At 38.4% G+C, this 20424-nt stretch overlaps 1 protein-coding gene across 5 annotated transcripts in view; it reads left to right on the top strand.

The window, feature by feature from the left end:
• LOC124283726 (signal-induced proliferation-associated 1-like protein 1) overlaps positions 1-20424 on the top strand; it is a 108603-nt gene that overhangs the window by 61073 nt on the left and 27106 nt on the right. For all 5 annotated transcript variants that reach the window (XM_046719749.1, XM_046719750.1, XM_046719751.1 and 2 more), the window contains 7 exons: positions 3838-5710; positions 16526-16677; positions 17055-17243; positions 18136-18211; positions 18702-18800; positions 18939-19042; positions 19167-19324. In XM_046719749.1, the coding sequence (XP_046575705.1) occupies positions 4264-5710; positions 16526-16677; positions 17055-17243; positions 18136-18211; positions 18702-18800; positions 18939-19042; positions 19167-19324 (2225 nt within the window). In that variant the 5' untranslated portion in view covers positions 3838-4263. The remainder of the gene's footprint in view (positions 1-3837; positions 5711-16525; positions 16678-17054; positions 17244-18135; positions 18212-18701; positions 18801-18938; positions 19043-19166; positions 19325-20424) is intronic.

Below are 20424 nucleotides of genomic sequence, written 5' to 3'. Positions count from 1 at the left end.
TGACCAATCTCGTTCAGGTTTTAAGCAATTGTCCATAAAACTCAGCACCATATTTCACTCAACTGGAGACAATCCATTATATATATCTGTCAATATTTTCACTCAACTTCATGCCCAGGCTCCATGTGGGGAATCTTGTAAATCAGTTATTGGTTTCATGCCAGAAATTCAATTCTTTTATTTCAGCTTTTAATGATAGGATAGGATATCACAGTTGAAGTTGTGTTTGGATGAACAGTAAAACTTATCACTCATCACAGTTATGGAGTAGGATATTGGTCTGTACTGCTTGTATGAAACACGGACAAATTTAACCAAAAAAATGTAGTCCAGGAGTATTTGCGAGAATATCAATTTGAAGTGTAAATCTCTTCATATGATCGCAAGAATATTCGGGGAATTAGGACCACATGTGTTGTTGAACTTGATCATGTAGAAATGTTGTCAGAGGAAGATTATGGAAGACAATCAAATTGTGAAGCGCTGCAGACAAGTTGTGCATTTTGATCTCACCGCTGTTAGACGAGAAACTTTAAAGACAGTTGAAGCCTTTCTATGACTGTTCTACTGTGATGAATATATGAACGATGAGTTGAAAAGTTTGTGTTTATACATGAGGAAGGTTAAAAGAGGATTTTAGAATTCTAATCCTTCAGATTTCAAAAAGGAAAGTTTGCATACACAGAGAAAAACATGAATGGTTTGATTACTGTTGCTTCAGAAGCTTCCTGAGAAATGCCTGTGAAGAATGAATGATAAGATGAGTCGCTGTTTGTCGAAACATCTCACACTCTGATCAAGTAACTTTTTCTAATTTCATTTCCGGGAATGTTTGTGTTGTGTGAGAGTCCCTGCTAAATTTGTCAGAATTAACAGGTCTATTGATTCAGAGTGAGGCAGTGATTGGACATTTATTGTGGTCAGTGTAGACAGCGCAACTGCTAGTCAGGGGTTGAGTCCCACTCAGAGGATGATGATTCAGATGCAGGAGTTTTCTTTGCTGAGCCAAACAGGATTTATATTGGCAAAGTTTACAATTAAAGCTTCACTGAAATCTCAAAGTTTCAAGATTTACAAATAGTGTTTTTCTTCACTTCTAGGGGCAGTAAAGCATTCACTTGTCGTGTCAAAGAAATGTTCCCCATATAAGCATAGTGTGTGTCTAGCCAATTTTTTGTGCCCTCCACCATGATATTGCTGTAATATTACCTAAAGTGGTTGTCTGGTCCTGACTCAATTATTCACAGACTCACTCACTCACTCACTCACACACTCACATTTGTATACTGCCTCTCCATATCATATAGATGTGCCTCTTGGGGGTTTTAGTTTATTTTTCAATTATATTTTTTTCTGTTTCCTTCGCAGCAATTTGGACTTTGTCGTTTTGAAAGGTAAAGTTCGTTTCCGGAGCAAAATTCTGAACCTATTTGACCCATCTTCACCAAATTTGGTATACTGCCTCTCCATATCATGTAGATGTGCCTTTTGGGGGTTTGAACTTTTCTTTAAATTGTAGTTTTTTCTGTTTCAATGGCAAAAAATTGGATTTGGTCTTTTTTGAAGGGTAGGGTTTGTGTTCTGAGCAAAATCACCCATCTTCAAATTTGTAAAATTAATACTATTTGACCCATCTTCACCAAATAGAAGCATCAACCATACACACATGTACTTCTGTAAAACATGTATAATATGTGTTTTCATACAAATGCCTCCATATCATCTGTTTTAGATGTTAAGCCTTTCTAGGGGTTTGAACTTTAATGAAAACTTTAAATTGTAGTTTTTCTGTTTCAATGGCAACAAATTGGATTTTGTGTGTTTTGAGGAGGATTACAGGCCACTTCCATGGCAGTGCAGTTCTGCATTATCAACTGACAAACACTTATGGTGTTATTTGTGCAGATTGTGTCCATGTTAACTCTAAAACCACTTCACCCATCTTCTAGCTTCTGGTGTTATGTCATTGTATTAAGCTCAGATGTCTTATAATCCTGCTTTCATGAACAGTTTATTTCAAACATGAAACTCTTTCTTTTTCCTTGACTTGCATAAGGTTTGTATTACCTGTATAAATGTTTTAGGAGTCAAATTAATATTTGTTCTTCTTGTAAACATGTAGTCACCCCTAGCATATATAGTTTGTATTTGTTTGAATTAATGATAACTTTTATTGCTTTCAATGATATATTCTCCAGGCACAGTTTAGTATTTAATGAACTGAGAGAAAAAGCCATCTTTGTTTTAATACTAATTTCTATGTGTACATTTATAATGCACCAAATCCTATCCACTTGACAATTGCTCATATGGTTTTTTTTATTTTTGGTATCTAACAACAAACACTAAAATCTGAAGCTCATTAATATGGAAGTGTTGAAAACATCATTGTGTTTGGTATAAATAACAAGTATAGTACAGTCCCTATGTGATAACTGCTGTAGACAAGATGTTGTGCACAAACCATCTTGGATAACATAATATGTGTTACTGTGTCATCTACTATGTGATAACTGTTATATACAATAAGTTGTGTAGAAAAACATTTTGGGATTATAATTGTTGTTTCTACCAACAAGTAATAACTTCAATATACAATAAATTGTGTAGAAAACCATTTTGAAATTGTAATTGTTGTTTCTACCTACAAGTAATAACTGCAATATACAATACGTTGTTTAGAAAACCATTTTGAAATTGTAATTGTTGTTTCTACAAACAAGTAATAACTGCAATATACAATAATTTGTGTAGAAAACCATTTTGAAATTGTAATTGTTGTTTCTACCAACATGTAATAACTGCAGTATACAATAAATTGTGTAGAAAACCATTTTGAAATTGTAATTGTTGTTTCTACCAACAAGTAATAACTGCAGTATACAATAAGTTGTGTAGAAAACCATTTTGAAATTGTAATTGTTGTTTCTACCAACAAGTAATAACTGCAGTATACAATAAATTGTGTAGAAAACCATTTTGAAATTGTAATTGTTGTTTCTACCAACAAGTTATAACTTCAGTATACAATAAATTGTGTAGAAAACCATTTTGAAATTGTAATTGTTGTTGCTACCAACAAGTAATAACTGCAGTATACAATAAATTGTGTAGGAAACCATTTTGAAATTGTAATTGTTGTTTCTACCAATAAGTAATGACTGCAGTATATAATAAATTGTGTAGAAAATCATTTTGAAATTGTAATTGTTGTTTCTACCAACAAGTAATAACTTCAGTATACAATAAGTTGTGTAGAAAACCATTTTGAAATTGTAATTGTTGTTTCTACCAACAAGTAATAACTGCAGTATACAATAAATTGTTTAGAAAACCATTTTGAAATTGTAATTGTTGTTTCTACCAACAAGTAATAACTGCAGTATATAATAAATTGTGTAGAAAACCATTTTGAAATTACTTGTTGGTAGAAACAACAATTACAATAACTGCAATATACAATAAGTTGTGTAGGAAAACATTTTGAAATTGTAATTGTTGTTTCTACCAACATGTAATAACTGCAGTATATAATAAATTGTGCAGAAAATCATCTTGTTTATGTTATTGCTCATCCTGGATACATCCCAAACAGAAACGCTAATAACGTCACAGACTCATCCCATGATGTTGCCTTCATGAAATTTCATTAGTGGTAATCTCATTTCTGACGCAGCGTCTATTAATTGGCTCCATACTTTATATATAGAAGCAATTAAATAACTATTAGGGCCATGTCTATTTGAAGTGGTCTGAATGTAGTGTGTCAGTCGCCACTAGTGAGAGCTGCTCTGACAGGAAACACTTCTGATGTATTTAATCTGCTAACTGTTGCAGGTGAAGTCTGTGGGACCTTATCTTGCTGAAGGGAATGGTTGGAGGAAGATGGCTGGGTCCCTCTGAACACAGGCCAGGAAACTGTTGGCTACTATTGTGTGACCCCACTCTGGCAATGAGAGCTGGTCAAGCACCAATAGGAAATGGAAGCTTGTGTGTCGTCTGCTTCTGTGCGGAGATGAATCATAATTCTACAAAATGTGAACTCTAATGGATAATGATTCTGCTTGCAATGCATCATGGTACTATTGTGTGACAACCTCTTCGCAAGCATGGATAACAATATATGTAAATAGGTGCTGGAAGGGTTCTCCTTCTGAACAGTTACATTTTTAAACAAGGATTGTTTTTGGTGTTCATGATGGAAGAAGATCACTTGGCATGTTTGGGCAAGCATAAGTGTAATTCTTCACGCTAGTCAAGATTATGGCTACAAAAAACCAGCCGTTTCAAAACAAACCTGATCTTGACACTGTCCGAGAGCGAGCTATGCAAGCAGTGGAGTACTACCAACAACAGGTGGCACCAACATACTCTGGTAAAAGTGTCAGTCGATCAGGAGGTTACTCCGGCAGCCATTCTAACATTGACCGTAAGGATTATCTTGAAGGATATGCACACTCCTCAACAGAGGATGCCTTGAATTCAGGGATTGAACCTGCCTCATCTAATAATTTCTATCGTGCTCAAATGAAAGCGGGAATTATCGACATGCGCAGCTCCATGAGTGAGCGGATAGGAACAGGTAGAAGTCGAGCAAGGACGTTCCATGGCCCTCATGGTCATACAAACAGAACAAGAACGCAAAATTTTAGCATAGATAAAACCAAAACACCGTCAAAACCCTCAGTTCCCCCAAAACCTGTAGAGAAATCCTCCTCATCTCGAAGGACTAGTCGTGGTTTATACCGAAGCAATAGTAACCTTGAGATGGACACAGTTGAAGTTGTGGAGGAGGGCCTTCCACCCGCAGCAATTCATCGGGAGTATGGTAGCACCTCCTCCCTAGATCAGCTAGGGACTAGCACTGAAAACTTCTTTGCAATGTTGAGGGGCTACCAGAATGAAAACCCAGATCAGAGAAGTCCTGCTCCGCCACAGTTGCAGGAAGTGCTTCGTGGCAAGGCTGATGCCAAAGGACGCTTTCTTAATGGTGCTGCAATGATGGACAAAGAGTCAGAGGAAATTAGTGATAGTCCCAAAGGGAAAAATAAATCAAAATTCAAGGATAGGAAAGCACGTGCTAAGTCAATAACTGATGGTAATCCTGGCATTCTGAAGAAAGTGTTTGGCGGAAAGCCTGATGCTGATGTCACGGGGAAAACAGACTATAGCTTTCCTGATGATGGTAGGGCCGAGGAACGGTATAGGCGGAAAGCTCTTGCACACTTTGATTGTCAGAGTGTTGGTGTGAATTTGAGCGATATAAAGAACAAGAATCATTCAGGGATTATGAAAAACACTGCAACAGGTGCTTCTGCTGCCTCCTTCAACAGGAACAGTTACGCAGGAGACAAGGACGATCCAGACATCATTGCTGGGACCGATGAAGGGGACGGCAAGAGCAATGAGCTTGTATTGTCGTGCCCGTTCTTCCGGAATGAGATCGGTGGTGAGGAGGAGAGGATTGTGAGTTTGACAAAGCTGACTGCCCAGAAGCGTGTTCAGGGGGCCAGCAGCAGTAACAGCAGTAATCATATTCATAGTGCAATGTCTTGGTATCGACATCCTGCGTGTTGCGGGGTGGCCGTTTTGGACTCTTCGCCTGCACCTTCTGGACATGTGTTACCTCCCCTTATCTCTCATAAAGGTCATGTGATTGAATATGTGGATTACGGAGCATATTACTACCGGCACTTCTTCTTTAGCTATGGTGAGTATGTGCTTTGATGTATTCAACTCCATATTGATAGGGATAATTTTATCCTTCCATTCTACACAAAACTGATTTTAGTGGTTGGTTGGTTTGCTGTTTAATGCTGCACTCAGCAATATTCCAGCTATGGCAGCGATCTGTAAATAATCGAGTCAGGACCAGAAAAACCTATGATCAACGGCATGAGCATCGATCTACGCAATTGGGATATGTTAAAATGTGTCAACCAAGTCAGCGAGCTTGACCACCTGATCCCGTTAGTTGCCTCTTACGACAAGCATTGGTTGCTGAAGACCAATTCTAACCCAGATCTTCACAGGTAGATTTTCATAGTACTTCAGGTGAGTATTTGAAAAGAATGACATGTCTGCTTATCCCAATCAAAAGTTGAGCAGGATGGATATTTGTAGGTGTAATTCACCAGGACAAAACTGAGAGGACCAGAGCATCCTTTATTAAGGATGCCTAAGAAATAAATGTCAAAATAGTATATGCAAATACTGACACAGACAAAATCAAAAGGTTTGCTCAACATTTGTGCACATAGTCGAACCTCATTATTTCAAGCCCTATATTTGGAATGGACAGCCTATACGAAAGTCTTGTAAATAATATTTATTTTAGTGTCCACATGGGAGGCAACTCCATTCTGCTGCTTGACAAATCGCATGTGAGGAAGTTAGTGCAGTAGAGTCCGACAAAACATTCCTATTCCAGAACACATGCACAATAAAATCCATTGCAGTTCAGTTGAAATGAGACATGTTACAGCTTAACATACTGTAAGCTGATTATGGGAGAATGTACTGTGTAACATGCAATTTGAAGATCTATTTAAATATCAGTCAGAAAGGTTTCTGTAAACTTTCAATAGTTGAGCCTTGCTCCAAGGGTGTACTGAATGAAAACTTGAAGGATGTTTTGTAGATCTGTCCTTATATCGGGTCGTGGGGTAGTCTAGTGGTTAAAGCGTTCGCTCATCTTGCCGTAGACCGAAGTGGGTACAATGTGTGACGCCCATTTCTGCTGTGCCCCCCAGTGATATTGCTGGAATATAGATTAAAGTGGCATAAAACTGAACTCATTCACTGTCCTTGTATTAGACAAGTTACTGTAAGTGGACAGTACAAGGATTAGGCAAGTTGATATGAGTGGACAGTACAAGGATTAGGCAAGTTAATATAAGTGGACAGTATGAAGATTAGGCAAGTTAATACAAGTGGACAGTACAAGGATTAGGCACGTTAATATAAGTGGACAGTATAAGGATTAGGCACGTTAATATAAGTGGACAGTACAAGGATTAGGCAAGTTAATACAAGTGGACAGTACAAGGATTAGGCAAGTTAATACAAGTGGACAGCATAAGGATTAGGCAAGTTAATACAAGTGGACAGTATAAGGATTAGGCACGTTAATATAAGTGGACAGTACAAGGATTAGGCAAGTTAATACAAGTGGACAGTACAAGTGGACAGTAAGGATTAGCAAGTTAATACAAGTGGACAGTATAAGGATTAGGCAAGTTAATACAAGTGGACAGTACAAGGATTAGACACGTTAATATAAGTGGACAGTACAAGGATTAGGCAAGTTAATACAAGTGGACAGTACAAGGATTAGGCAAGTTAATACAAGTGGACAGTACAAGGATTAGGCAAGTTAATACAAGTGGACAGTATAAGGATTAGGCACGTTAATATAAGTGGACAGTACAAGGATTAGGCAAGTTGATATAAGTGGACAGTACAAGGATTAGGCAAGTTGATATAAGTGGACAGTATAAGGATTAGGCACGTTGATATAAGTGGACAGTACAAGGGTTAGGCAAGTTAATATAAGTGGACAGTACACAAGGATGCCCGATGTTTCAATAAAATTATCATTAATTTCAGCAAAATCATGTGCGAACAGATTGGCAAGTTGTACTGATCCTTATTTACAGCAACCAATCAGATTACTGCTGGCAACACCTTGAAAATAAACAAAATTAACAGAGACATATATCACAGATGACCTATGTTCTTTGACTTGTGTAAAAAGTCGTTATTTTTTGTTGTTTGAATATATCTCAACATAGTTTATGCTTACATATTAGCAAGTCCACAGAAAGCCTCAACTGGTAACTCAAACAATCCCATTCTTAAAAAATGCAGACAAAAGTGTTTCGCCTAAGTATATTTATATTTTAATAATATATAATTTAAATGAGAACTGAAAGAACAGATATTCAAATAAAGTATTAAAAAAGTAGTATAGATAAAAATTTCCACTGATCATTTGCATTAATATTCTATTATGGGATATTTTTAAACTGAATCTTTGTGAGAATTTATGTACGACTGCTGTCGTTTCTTGCCTGTTTGAAGAATCAATTATAAACAATAGTCTTAATCTTGACAAAGTTGACTCTTTCCTGTTCTTTCACCTAAAGTGTAACAATGTAGATTTTGACTGTGAATGACCCGTGAAGATCCGGGTCAGGATTTGTTTTCAGCAACCCATGCTTGTCATAAGAGGTGACTAACAGGATCGGGTGGTCAGGCTTACTGACTTGGTTGACACATGTCATTGTATCCCAATTGCGTAGATCGATGCTCATGATAATAATCACTGGATTGTCTGGTCCAGACTCAATTATTTACAGACTGACGCCATATAGGTGAAGTATCGCTGAGTCCAGCATTAAACAGTAAACAAATAGTTCCCGAAAGTTGTACCCAGAAATGGGTGTGCATTATACACAAGGACATACATCACTGCCTGCACCTGATTGAACTAGCATTTGTCTCGAGGGCCAGCGTGTTTGATGTGACGGGAACTTCATTGGCTTGGGTCAGCCATTCTTTTGATCCTGTATGAAAAGCAGTAATGGCAGTGCTGTAATTTCTTGTGAGGTGACGTTGTTGTAGCTGTAGATGAATGCTTGCCATAGAAGCTGAAGTGGAAATCCATGTTGCTCTATTTCCTTTGATTAATAAATACTGGGAGGCTTTGAGGTTTTGGCTGTGTTTTCAACTGTAAAGTTCAGTCTTGATTTAATCTTAACAACTGCGAATATGATAACGATTACAGTTTAACTGGAAAAATAATTGTGGGACAAGTACATTTTCAACAGGCTACCTTGAGTTAGCTGGATTCGTGCTTGTTACAACATTCACTCACACCTTGGGGGACATTTTGAATCCTTTAAATTTGAGTGTTAGTTTGTGATTCATTTATTTTTTGCCAACAACTGGCTGGTTTTGTATATTTAATTATAAATCAGTTATTGTTTTAAGGTTTTCTCAACTTTACGAAATAAATTATACCTTCCTGAATCCTTCAAAATATTTCAACCCATAACATTCAAACACATGCAGTATCTTCTCAAATTGATAATGAATCCTCAGTAGGTATGCCCATCAAGAATAGGTCCAGACTCAACTGTTCACCGGCCAAGTAGATTGGGTGTTCATGCCATTGTGGACTGCCTCCGTGGTGTAGTGGTTAGAGCATCCGCCCGGAGAGCGGAAGGTCGCGGGTTCGATCCCCGACCGTGTCATACCAAAAGACGTTAAAATATGGTACTTGTTGGTCCCTGCCTGGCGCTCGGCATTAATGGGTACAACAAGGACTGGTCGGAGTCAGTATAATGTGTCTGAGTGGGGTATTCATGCTTCACTGCGGCATGGTATCTCAGTGGGCTAGCACTATAAAACCAGCTTAAGTCTGGGCTAGTACAAGCAGCCACACATACACATACACACGCATGCACGTCATCATATGAGCGAAATATTCTCAAGCACGACGTTAAACCCAATTTCACCTCACCTTACCTCATGCCATTGTACCATGACGGAGTCGATCATTGTTTCTGATATCAGTCACAGGATTATTGACGGTTTGATGCCTCCTTCATATAACTGGAATATTGCTGAGTGTGACATTAAACAGCAGACCAACAATCATTATTCCAACATAACAGGTATTTTTTTCTAATCCATCGTTCCCATCTTACCTGTCTGAAGTGAGTGAGTAGGTATGGTTTTATGCCACTTTTAGCAATATTCCAGCAATATCACGGCGTGGGACACCAGAAATGGGCTTCACACATTGTGCCCATGTGCGAAATCGAACCCGGGTCCTCAGGGTGACAAGTGAACGCTTTAACTACTAGGCTACCCCACCGCCCCCACCTGCCTGGACTAAACATGAGATATAAAATGTGACACACAGCAGGGTATATCAGATAGTATTTCTGAATTGCAATGTGGTTTACGTCTCACCACTTTTGATCATTACGCCCTCCTCTTACCACAGATAACAGGGTTCTTGGAAGTGATTGCAATCTGTACTGAACACCACAGCACATCTCTGGCAGGGCACACTCCGACATGTCTGAAGATCAGCTTGTTGCAGTAAAATGTCAGAGTGGCTTCCCCCTTCAACCAGTGTTTATCAAGTTTATAGCCTTGCACAGACAAGGGAAAATCCCCTCTGGGTGGTCAGGTTAATCACAGTGACTTGCGAAATTAATTTCCTAGAGTTCAGCCATGTGGAGAAAAACACCAAATTGAATGATTCAGGAACACTGATTCCCTAATTATGAATCAGTTTTCCGTTGAAACGAATCCCATAAAACAGATTCTCTCAAATCCATAATATAAGGCAAAAAAACCTGCAAGCAATTCTCTTATGGCCATGTTAAATTGTTTTAATACGATTAGTTTGAAAGTTTCGTCTCAATGAAAAGATAAAGGTCGGCCTGTTCAATATTTTATTAACCATTTTGGAAACTACTGGATGATTTTAATGTTGTGGTTTGCAGAATCAATTAGTGACATTGAAATTACTGTCCATCACAAATGGGTGAATGTGATTCTTGATTGATGTGATCTTAATGTACTCTCAAGCGTCTGAGCTTGTCAATGGTGGAGAGAAAGGTTGGGGAACATGATTCTGCTCTTTGATTATTATTCATCAAAGCGGGAGATGTTGTTCTACTGAGTCAGATGATGTAAAACAGATCCTGCCATTACATTTCCTTAAAAGATTCTGCTCTTATGGGGGCGGTGGGGTAGCCTAATGGTTAAAGTGTTGGCTCGTCACGCCGAAGACCCGGGTTCGAATCCCCACATGGGTACAATGTGTGAAGCCCATTTCTGGTGTCCCCCGCTGTGATGTTGCTGGAATATTGCTAAAAGCGGCGTAAAACCAAACTCAGTCAGTCAGTATGCTCTTATTACAGTAAACGTTTTGTGGATATTGGCCATGGTTAGGGACAAGTGTGTTAGTTCAAATTGTGCCAGTATATACTGTGAAGTTCAATAGTTGTAGCGGAAGGCCGCGGGTTCGATCCCCGGCTGCGTCATACCAAGAGACTTTAAAATATGGTACTTCTTGGTCTCTGCTTTCACTCGGCATTAATGGGTAAAACAAGGACAGGTCGGCTCGGAGTCAGTATAATGTGTCTGGTGGGGTAATCATGCTTCACTGCGGCATGGTATCTCAGTGAGCTATATTGTGATGTTCAAGAGTTGTATTCAGAATCCATATTGCAGACCTGATGAAGTATTTTGAAAGGAACTGTTTTTGTTATTTTACTACAGGTAATTCTTGTGTCAGTTTATGATTCTCTCTGCAGTGATTATGGTCATAAGGTTTGATATTTAACGCCACACTCAGTAGTATTCCAGGTATATGATGGAGTCTGAACCAGACAATCTGGTGATTGACATTATGAGCATCATCCCTTGATATTAGGGTGTGAAGTCATCGACTCTGGCCACCCAATTTATTTAGCTGCCTTATAAATTACTTTCCGTCTCCTTTCTAACCCCATAATGTTCACTCTGTAAGACATGTTTCATCTGAACATATTAAGCAAAGTTTCAAACTTTTACCTGTTATGGTCTTCATCACGTAGGTTTAAAAAATCTGGGTCCATGAAACTTCAACATTCAAAGACAAGTTGGGATCTTTTCCTTATTTAGTTGTGATTTGAATATTATCTGTGTTCTTGAAATAGCCCCTTTGATGAAGAGAGACGAATGAGATCTGTTTTATGCAAATACCTTCATTGTCTCACTGGTATGGAGAAGGCTGTTAATTCCTGGAATATTGTCCTTACAACTAATTAGGATGATCTGTAGGCAGACAGTTAGTCTGTCTCACAGTCCCTGAACCACATTATTTTCCCTACTGCCAAGCCCTCTCTGCAGTGCTAAAGCCCTAAATAAAGCAAGTCTAGATTTCCTCAGGTTCAGGTTCTCTGGTCTCCCTAGGGCTCCTTTTCAATTTAAATGGGCTTGTTTGTTATTATCAAAATTATATATATTCATGGACTAAGCATTAGTCTAGCAGACAGTTGGCAGTTCTTGATACACATGGAAACCTGCAGCCTACAAGTAAAGTAGAAATATTATTTAAAAAGTTGCAAACCATATTGTTTTATTGCATGATGTAACATTTGTAGACTTGGTTGTTTAAGCTTCTGAATTGCCAATAGTTAATCACGAAAGTCACGCAGCACCCTAATAATCAATATCCATTTCTAACATGATATCCAGAATCATGTTTTGTATAGCTCTTTAAACCTGAGAGTCCTTGGCCATTATATCCAATTCAAAAGAAGTCAGAGAACTCTGTGTTCCTATGACTGTAGTTTGGGTTTTTTCTCATGCGTTGACAGATTAACTATTGCCATATGAAAAGATTGGATGTTCTTACTTCGAGGAGCACATACTATCACTCTTATTTCTCTCTCCAAATATAGATCATTTGGACTAAATATAAAGTTGCTCCGTTTTTAATTCAAAACATTCAAAATTTGATTTCCATTAGTCTCTGAGTCACTTTGCCTCTTCAGGCTGTGAATGAAGAAACTAGCATTAAGAATATCATGAGTGGAGCCATCCTTCAGCCTTCCTACACAATCATCCCTTGAAAATGTGGAAATGTTTTCCTCAATGTGTTTCTGTTTCTTTGCTGAAAGTTGACAGCCGGAGTTCATAATCATGTCAGCATTCAGCCTCCGTTCAGGACCCCTTGATATTCAAAGTACACATGCCTCCCACACAGTCATGGAATTAAAAATTATCTGAGACCATCTCCTTGGCATCCAAGCTTCTCCAGGAGGACTATATATACATGGTGGAGTTAATATTAGATACGGCTTAAATTGGTTTATTGTCAAACGCAGAAAAGGCTGAGATTACATTATTGAGTGGCAACAAGAATGGCAGTTTAAGTTTGTGTCCCCAAATATTCAGTTCTGTTGTATCGGAGACAACCGGTGTCTGTCTATTACTGACATAGAGGCAAGGCTTGGAGTGGCATCATGGCGGCGTGGGGGCGGTAGTTTTCATTCATGGCATGATGTAAGCATTAAGTAGGGAATGTCTGAGAGTGACACCCAGGCTGGTTCTGTCAGATGATTATTGCTTCCTGGAGGGGAGATTGGGTGTGCAGAGCTTGGAGATTCAACATGGGCGATGACGCTATCATCTTGATAACAGGGATCAACCTCTGCTCATGTAACTGTACATGCTGTAATACAATGGATATTACCATAGGGTGATATAGCCCATATACAATTACAATTCAGCATGTTTTAATATAATAGAGATTAACATGGGGTGGTAGTATAGGTCATGTAGACTGACATGATTTTACATGTTGTAATATCGGGGATCAACATGGGTGATAATATAGTCCATATATACTGACAAGGCTGTAGTACAGGGGAGATTCACTAGAGGTGATAATATAGTCCATATACACTGACAAGGCTGTAGTACAAGGACGTTTCAAAAGAGGTGGTAATATAGTCCATATACACTGACAAGGCTGTAGTACTGGGGAGATTCACATGAGGTGATAATATAGTCCATATACACTGACAAGGCTGTAGTACAGGGGAGATTCACAAGAGGTGATAATATAGTCCATATACACTGACAAGGCTGTAGTACTGGGGAGATTCACTAGAGGTGATAATATAGTCCATATACACTGACAAGGCTGTAGTACTGGGGAGATTCACTTGAGGTGATAATATAGTCCATATACACTGACAAGGCTGTAGTACAAGGACGTTTCACAAGAGGGTGATAATATAGTCCATATACACTGACAAGGCTGTAGTAGATTCACTTGAGGTGAGATTCACTGTAGAGGGAGATAATATAATATAGTCCATATACACTGACAAGGCTGTAGTACAGGGGTGAGATTCACACTGAGGTGTAGTACTGGGAGATAATATAGTCCATATACACTGACAAGGCTGTAGTACAGGGGAGATTCACACACTGAGGTGATAATATAGTCCATATACACTGACAAGGCTGTAGTACAGGGAGATTCACAATGAGGTGATAATATAGTCCATATACACTGACAAGGCTGTAGTACAGGGGAGATTCACTTGAGGTGATAATATAGTCCATATACACTGACAAGGCTGTAGTACAGGGGAGATTCACATGAGGTGATAATATAGTCCATATACACTGACAAGGCTGTAGTACAGGGGAGATTCACATGAGGTGATAATATAGTCCATATAGTCCATATATACTGACAACAAGGCTGTAGTACAAGGCCATGTACAAGGCTGTAGTACAACTGATAGGGGGTAGATTCACTTCAGGTGATAATATAGTCCATATACACTGACAAGGCTGTAGTACTGGGGAGATTCACAAGAGGTGATAATATAGTCCATATACACTGACAAGGCTGTAGTACAGGGAGATTCACTGTAGTACAGAGGTGATAATATAGTCCATATACACTGACAAGGCTGTAGTACCATATACACTGGGGTAGATTCACATAATATAGTGAGGTGATAATATAGTCCATATACACTGACAAGGCTGTAGTACTGGGGAGATTCACATGAGGTGATAATATAGTCCATATACACTGACAAGGCTGTAGTACAGGGAGATTCACATGAGGTGATAATATAGTCCATATACACTGACAAGGCTGTAGTACAGGGGAGATTCACTTGAGGTGATAATATAGTCCATATACACTGACAAGGCTGTAGTACAGGGAGATTCACATGAGGTGATAATATAGTCCATATACACTGACAAGGCTGTAGTACAGGGGAGATTCACTTGAGGTGATAATATAGTCCATATACACTGACAAGGCTGTAGTACAGGGGAGATTCACTTGAGGTGATAGTATAGTCCATATAGAGTGACAAGGCTGTAGTACTGGGGAGATTCACAAAAGGTGATAATATTGTCCATATAGAGTGACAAGGCTTTCGATTTCCTTCAACACTGTGTGGTGACTTACACTTCACACTTTTACATATACATTGAGTAAATGTATTCTCACACAAACTGTCAATACTGAATACATTATCAAAGCTGTGACTCTGTCCTCCTGAAGTTGTTCTTTATATACATATGTTCATGGTGTAAATGCATTTATATACAGAATGAATCGCATAATAGCTATGTCACGTCCAATACTGCTGATAGAAGTTCAAATGTAATGTTGTGCTCTACGGCCCAACATTATTCCAGGCCTGCTAAGAAGCCGATACTTAGCTCCAAGTCTGGAGCAAATGTCAGAAAATAGTCTCCATTTCAGAGCTAAAGGTATATTTTACATTAATGTTAGATGTGACCACAATTGTGATGACATAATTGAGGTGATGTGTATTCCATGAATGACCAGTCCAATATGAAAGAAGAGGCTTTAATGTTAAGATACCTCTAAAGATATCTGGAAAAAAATAGGAACATTACAAAACTCCTTTTTTGAACATCATTAAATTTGTTTCCAGGGGAACTTAGTTTAGAATCTGATATAAAACCTGGGCTTCTGCTCTGACATGACTACTACAGGGAGGATTATACATAAATAATTTTGTAGTCGGTATGACTTATTTAACTATAGTAATATCTTTAAGCAGTTTCTTTAAGGTGACATTTTGCATTTTAATTTTCTTTATTTTATTTTTTCAAATTTTGTTAATATATGAAAGGTTATCTACTTTCATAAACAATTCACATGGACATGAAAGCATGTTGCCAACCAATGTTGAGACGCAGGAACATAGCAATGCATGTTAATATAATACAGGTAATTATCCAGTTCAAGTATAGAGGGGAGATTGTGAGGGATAGCTTTGAAGAATTTATGGGCATGATATTTGAGACTCCTGATTAAAGTCTGATTGCTTTGTCTGCGTCAGAATGTGTTCAGCAAGATGGTAAGGAGAAACCTCCATCTTCCATCTTGTTTCTAAGCATGCATAGTAGGCTAGGAACTTAAATTTCGGTTGAACGCATGTAATTTGTTTTCCATTTTTGTGTTCTGCATTTGTGTTATTGAGAGAGGGTTAAAAAACTCAAGAAAGTCTGGGGATTTTGTTCATAATCCTAATGTTTAAGAAATTTGAAGAGTGAAGGATTTTTGGGTGTTATTCCACTGTTTTGACTGAAAGCCAGATTGTGAGTGAGTGAGTTAAAATTTATCGTCACATCCTCAATATTTCAGCCATGGCGTGACAATAGAAAATTATATCACTAACAAGTATATGGAATATTTTTATAGGGAATAAAATACTGTCATCAATGGACACTATAACAAGAAGATTATCACATTTTATTTAAAACTAGTTTTGGAGCATATAAAATTGTAAACTGTTAATTAGCAACACAATATAAACCTGCCTACATGGATACAACTACATAAAATGTAACACTTTTCCATTTTCAGGAGAGAATGTTGAAAAGTTCAGCAGACTAAATATATAATACCAGCAATGTCACATAATATTTAACCCTATTTCAGATCATCAAAACTTCTTTGGCAATGATGACAATCTTGGCCCAGTTGCAATCAGTATTCGCCGGGAGAAGGTTGATGCAGACGAGCGGACAAACCATCTTGGCAAACCAGACTATGGGTTTTATCAGTACAGAATTATCTGCAGAACAAGTGAGGTAGGAAGAAGCTATGTGTGTAATCAAAGGGAGATAACTCTAGATACCAATATCCACAATGAGATTGTACTTGCATTTTCTGTTTTGTCTTCATATACCTGATACTCTGATATGACATTTTATGACACTATAATTTTTTTGGAAAAAGCATTAGTTCATTAAAGTTTCATCATCATTTAATGCCCCTTTATTATATATTTCATTGTGTCCGTGTGGTCTTGTCACATTCAGAGTTTTTATGTCTTCGAACTTCATCCAGACTAACATGTATGGAAAAACATTGATATTTTGGAAAGTTAGAATATATCCTGAATATCCAGAATATGTTTAAAAATTACATTTGTCTGTAAATTTATGAACTAAATTTAATCTTTCAGCTGACTACAATACGAGGATCTGTGATAGAGGATGCCATCCCCTCGTCAAGTCGACTCAGCAGTTCGCGTGGTGTGCCTGTCAAGGAAGTCCTTGAGTTTGCTTTGCCTGAAGTGCAACTATCTAGCCTCAAACAGGCTGTACCGGGCATGAAAACAGCTGAACAACTGCTGAAAGTGGATGAACAAGGGGTGAGACACTAGCTTACACACACATGCATAAATTTACATTGAACAGATAGAAGACATTTCATCTGAATAATCAGTTTGTGGATGGCATCTGTTTTGAGAGCAAAATTGTAGGGTGCTAATGATGAGTTAACCTTGGTATTATTGGGGATGGTTTGTTTGATTACATTGATCACAATCTGGAGTTCACAGATGAAGATGAAAGCAAAAGATAGAGAATCGTTTAAAATATTTGGTCTAAAATCAGTATCAGTAGTAGATCTGTTGTTGGATCATAGACCAGATTGTACATTTGCTGTCAGTAAAAACATTCAGGACAGGATTTAAGTAAGTTGGTATTTTTGTAAAGAGAATTATCAGAGTAGTCTGAAAGCTCAAATTATTGACAAGAATATCGTTTGTTGAATATGGTATATATTTGAAGATAACAAAAGATAATAGTTATCGATCAGAGTAGTCTGAAAGCCCAAATTATTGATCATCAAGAATATTGTTTGTTGAATAAGGTATATATTTGAACATAACAAAGATAATAGTTATCGATCAGAGTAGTCTGAAAGCCCAAATTATTGACAAGAATATTGTTTGTTGAATATGGTATATATTTGACGATAACAAAAGATAATAGTTATCAATCAGAGTAGTCTGAAAGCCCAAATTATTGACAAGAATATTGTTTGTTGAATATGGTATATATTTGACGATAACAAAAGATAATAGTTATCGATCAGAAAAGTCTGAAAGCCCAGATAGTGATTATCACTATGAGTACTCAGACCAGTAACCAGCAGTGTGTATAATCAATACAATCTTAGCAATTTCATGAGTTAATTTTAAGCTTGATAGAGTGACATAGTGTGAGGCTTGTGTCTGACCATGATGTTCTCTGTTACAGATCAGCAACACATACAAGGTGGGGATCAAGTACTGCAAGTCAGGGCAGGCTTCGGAGGAGGATATGTACAATAATGGTGAGCTGGCTTGTGAGGGAGTGAGCCTGTGAGTGAAGTAGTAGACATCAGCTTAAGAGCGAGTAGTTGAGTGAATGGTTAGTTTGGTTGTTGTTTAATGCCGCACTCAGCAATATTCCAGCTATATGGCGGAGGTCTGTAAATAAATCGAATCTGGACCACACAATCCAGTGATCATTAGCATGAGCATTGATGTACGTGGAATACGATGACGTGTCAACCAAGTCAGCCAGTTTGACCACCTGATCACGTTAGTCGCCTCTTACGACAAGCATGGGTTACTGTTCTGCTGAAGACCAAAGTGAATGAGTAGAGAGAGTGAGTGTTCACTTTGATCATGTTTTGTGTCGTCACTTGACTTGACATAGCTGGAATATTGCTGAGTGCAAAACCTCAAACAGTCCTTATACCATGTTAGTTAAACATGACACAGACAACAGTCATACATTTGATAATATATTGAAAGTCTGTTATCTGTTTCTGTCCACAGAGCACAGTTCCCCTGCTTTTGAAGAATTCCTCAAACTCATTGGGAAGAAGGTCAAGTTAAAAGGTTTCGACAAGTACAGAGGAGGGCTTGATTGCAAGAGTGAGTATTTTACATCAAGTTCTTGAAGGTTCTTCATGAGTAGTTTCATGGAAACATGCTGCATAACTTGATGCATAACAGTGGTGCCTTAGATTGCTTAAACCGTTCTTCTTCACTCATTTGATGTTTTTGTTGCAGCGGACTCCACCGGAACACACTCGTACTACACAACTTTCGAAAACTGTGAGATCATGTTTCACGTCTCCACTATGCTGCCCTTCACCCCAAACAACAGGCAACAGGTAAAGGATACAGTATAGACAACATAATTACCTAATTACTTTCAAGTCCAAAATATCCCTTGAACCATTCTAATAAACTACCTCTGAGTCAAAAGGCTGACTTGTTGTGATAATTCTGTTTCAGCTATTGCGTGAGCGGCATATTGGGAATGACATCGTGACAATCGTGTTCCAAGAGCCAGGGTCCCTCCCCTTCACGCCCAAGACAGTGAGGTCACAGTTTCAGCACGTGTTTATCATCGTCCAGGTGCTCAGTCCCAATACAGAGAACGTCCAGTACAGGTACATTTCAGCACAGAAATTGCTTCTCATTTTATTTTGGGCGATGTTGTAGCCTAGTGGTTAAAACATTCGCTTGTCACGCGCCGTAGACTTGGGATCGATTCCCCACATGGGTACAGTGTGTGAAGCCCATTTTTGGTGCCCCCCGCCGTGGTATTGTTGGAATATTGCTGAAAGCAGCGTAAAACTAAACTCACTCACTCACACTATTTTATTTCTTTAGGGAAATCCAAATATTGGAACAGAAAATAGACTAAAGATGTAAATTTTAACTTTCCATAATTGCTTGTTTCAAGAGTACACTTACATGAGAGCTTGGTCATAATATGGCTGGAACCTTGCTTGAATACTGAAGACTGTCGCATAATTTTTTTTAATTCACTTACTGTTATGATTATTGCACTAATAACTATAACTAGCTAATTATATTTCAAAATCTGTAACTTAAACATACACCATACTGCTCTCTCTCTCTCATTACTAATAGACCGCCTCCGTGGTGTAGTGGTTAGAGCGTCCGCCCGTAGTGCGGAAGGTCGCGGGTTCGATCCCCGACCGCGTCATACCAAAAGACGTTAAAAATATGGTACTTGTTGGTCCCTGCCTGGCGCTCGGCATTAATGGGTACAACAAGGACTGGTCTGCTCTGAGTCAGAATACTGTGTCTGAGTGGGGTATTCATGCTTCACTGCGGCATGGTATCTCGGTGGGCTAGCACTATAAAACCAGCTTCAGTCTGGGCTAGTACAAGAAGCCGCACATACACATACACACGCATGCACGTCGTCATATGAGCGAAATATTCTCAAGCACGCCGTTAAACCCAATTCCACTTCCACTTCATTACTAATATGATAGTATCATGGTGATGATACATGGGGATGGTGGGGTGGCCTACTGGTTAAAGTGTTCGCTCATTATGCTGAATACCTGGGTTCGATTCCCCAACATGGGTACAATGTGTGATGCCCATTTCTGGTGTCCCCTGCCATCATATTGCTGGAATATTGCTAAAAGCAGAATAAAATCCATACTCACAATGTAGCCAAGTGGTTAAGGTGTTCACTTGTCATGCCAAAGACATGGGTTCAATTCTCCAC

This window comes from Haliotis rubra, unplaced genomic scaffold, assembly GCF_003918875.1.
Source record: "Haliotis rubra isolate DU_JTF1 unplaced genomic scaffold, ASM391887v1 Scf32, whole genome shotgun sequence".
In the NCBI taxonomy this organism is placed as follows: Eukaryota; Metazoa; Mollusca; class Gastropoda; order Lepetellida; family Haliotidae; genus Haliotis; species Haliotis rubra.
This window is presented reverse-complemented; position numbering and strand designations above follow the sequence as displayed.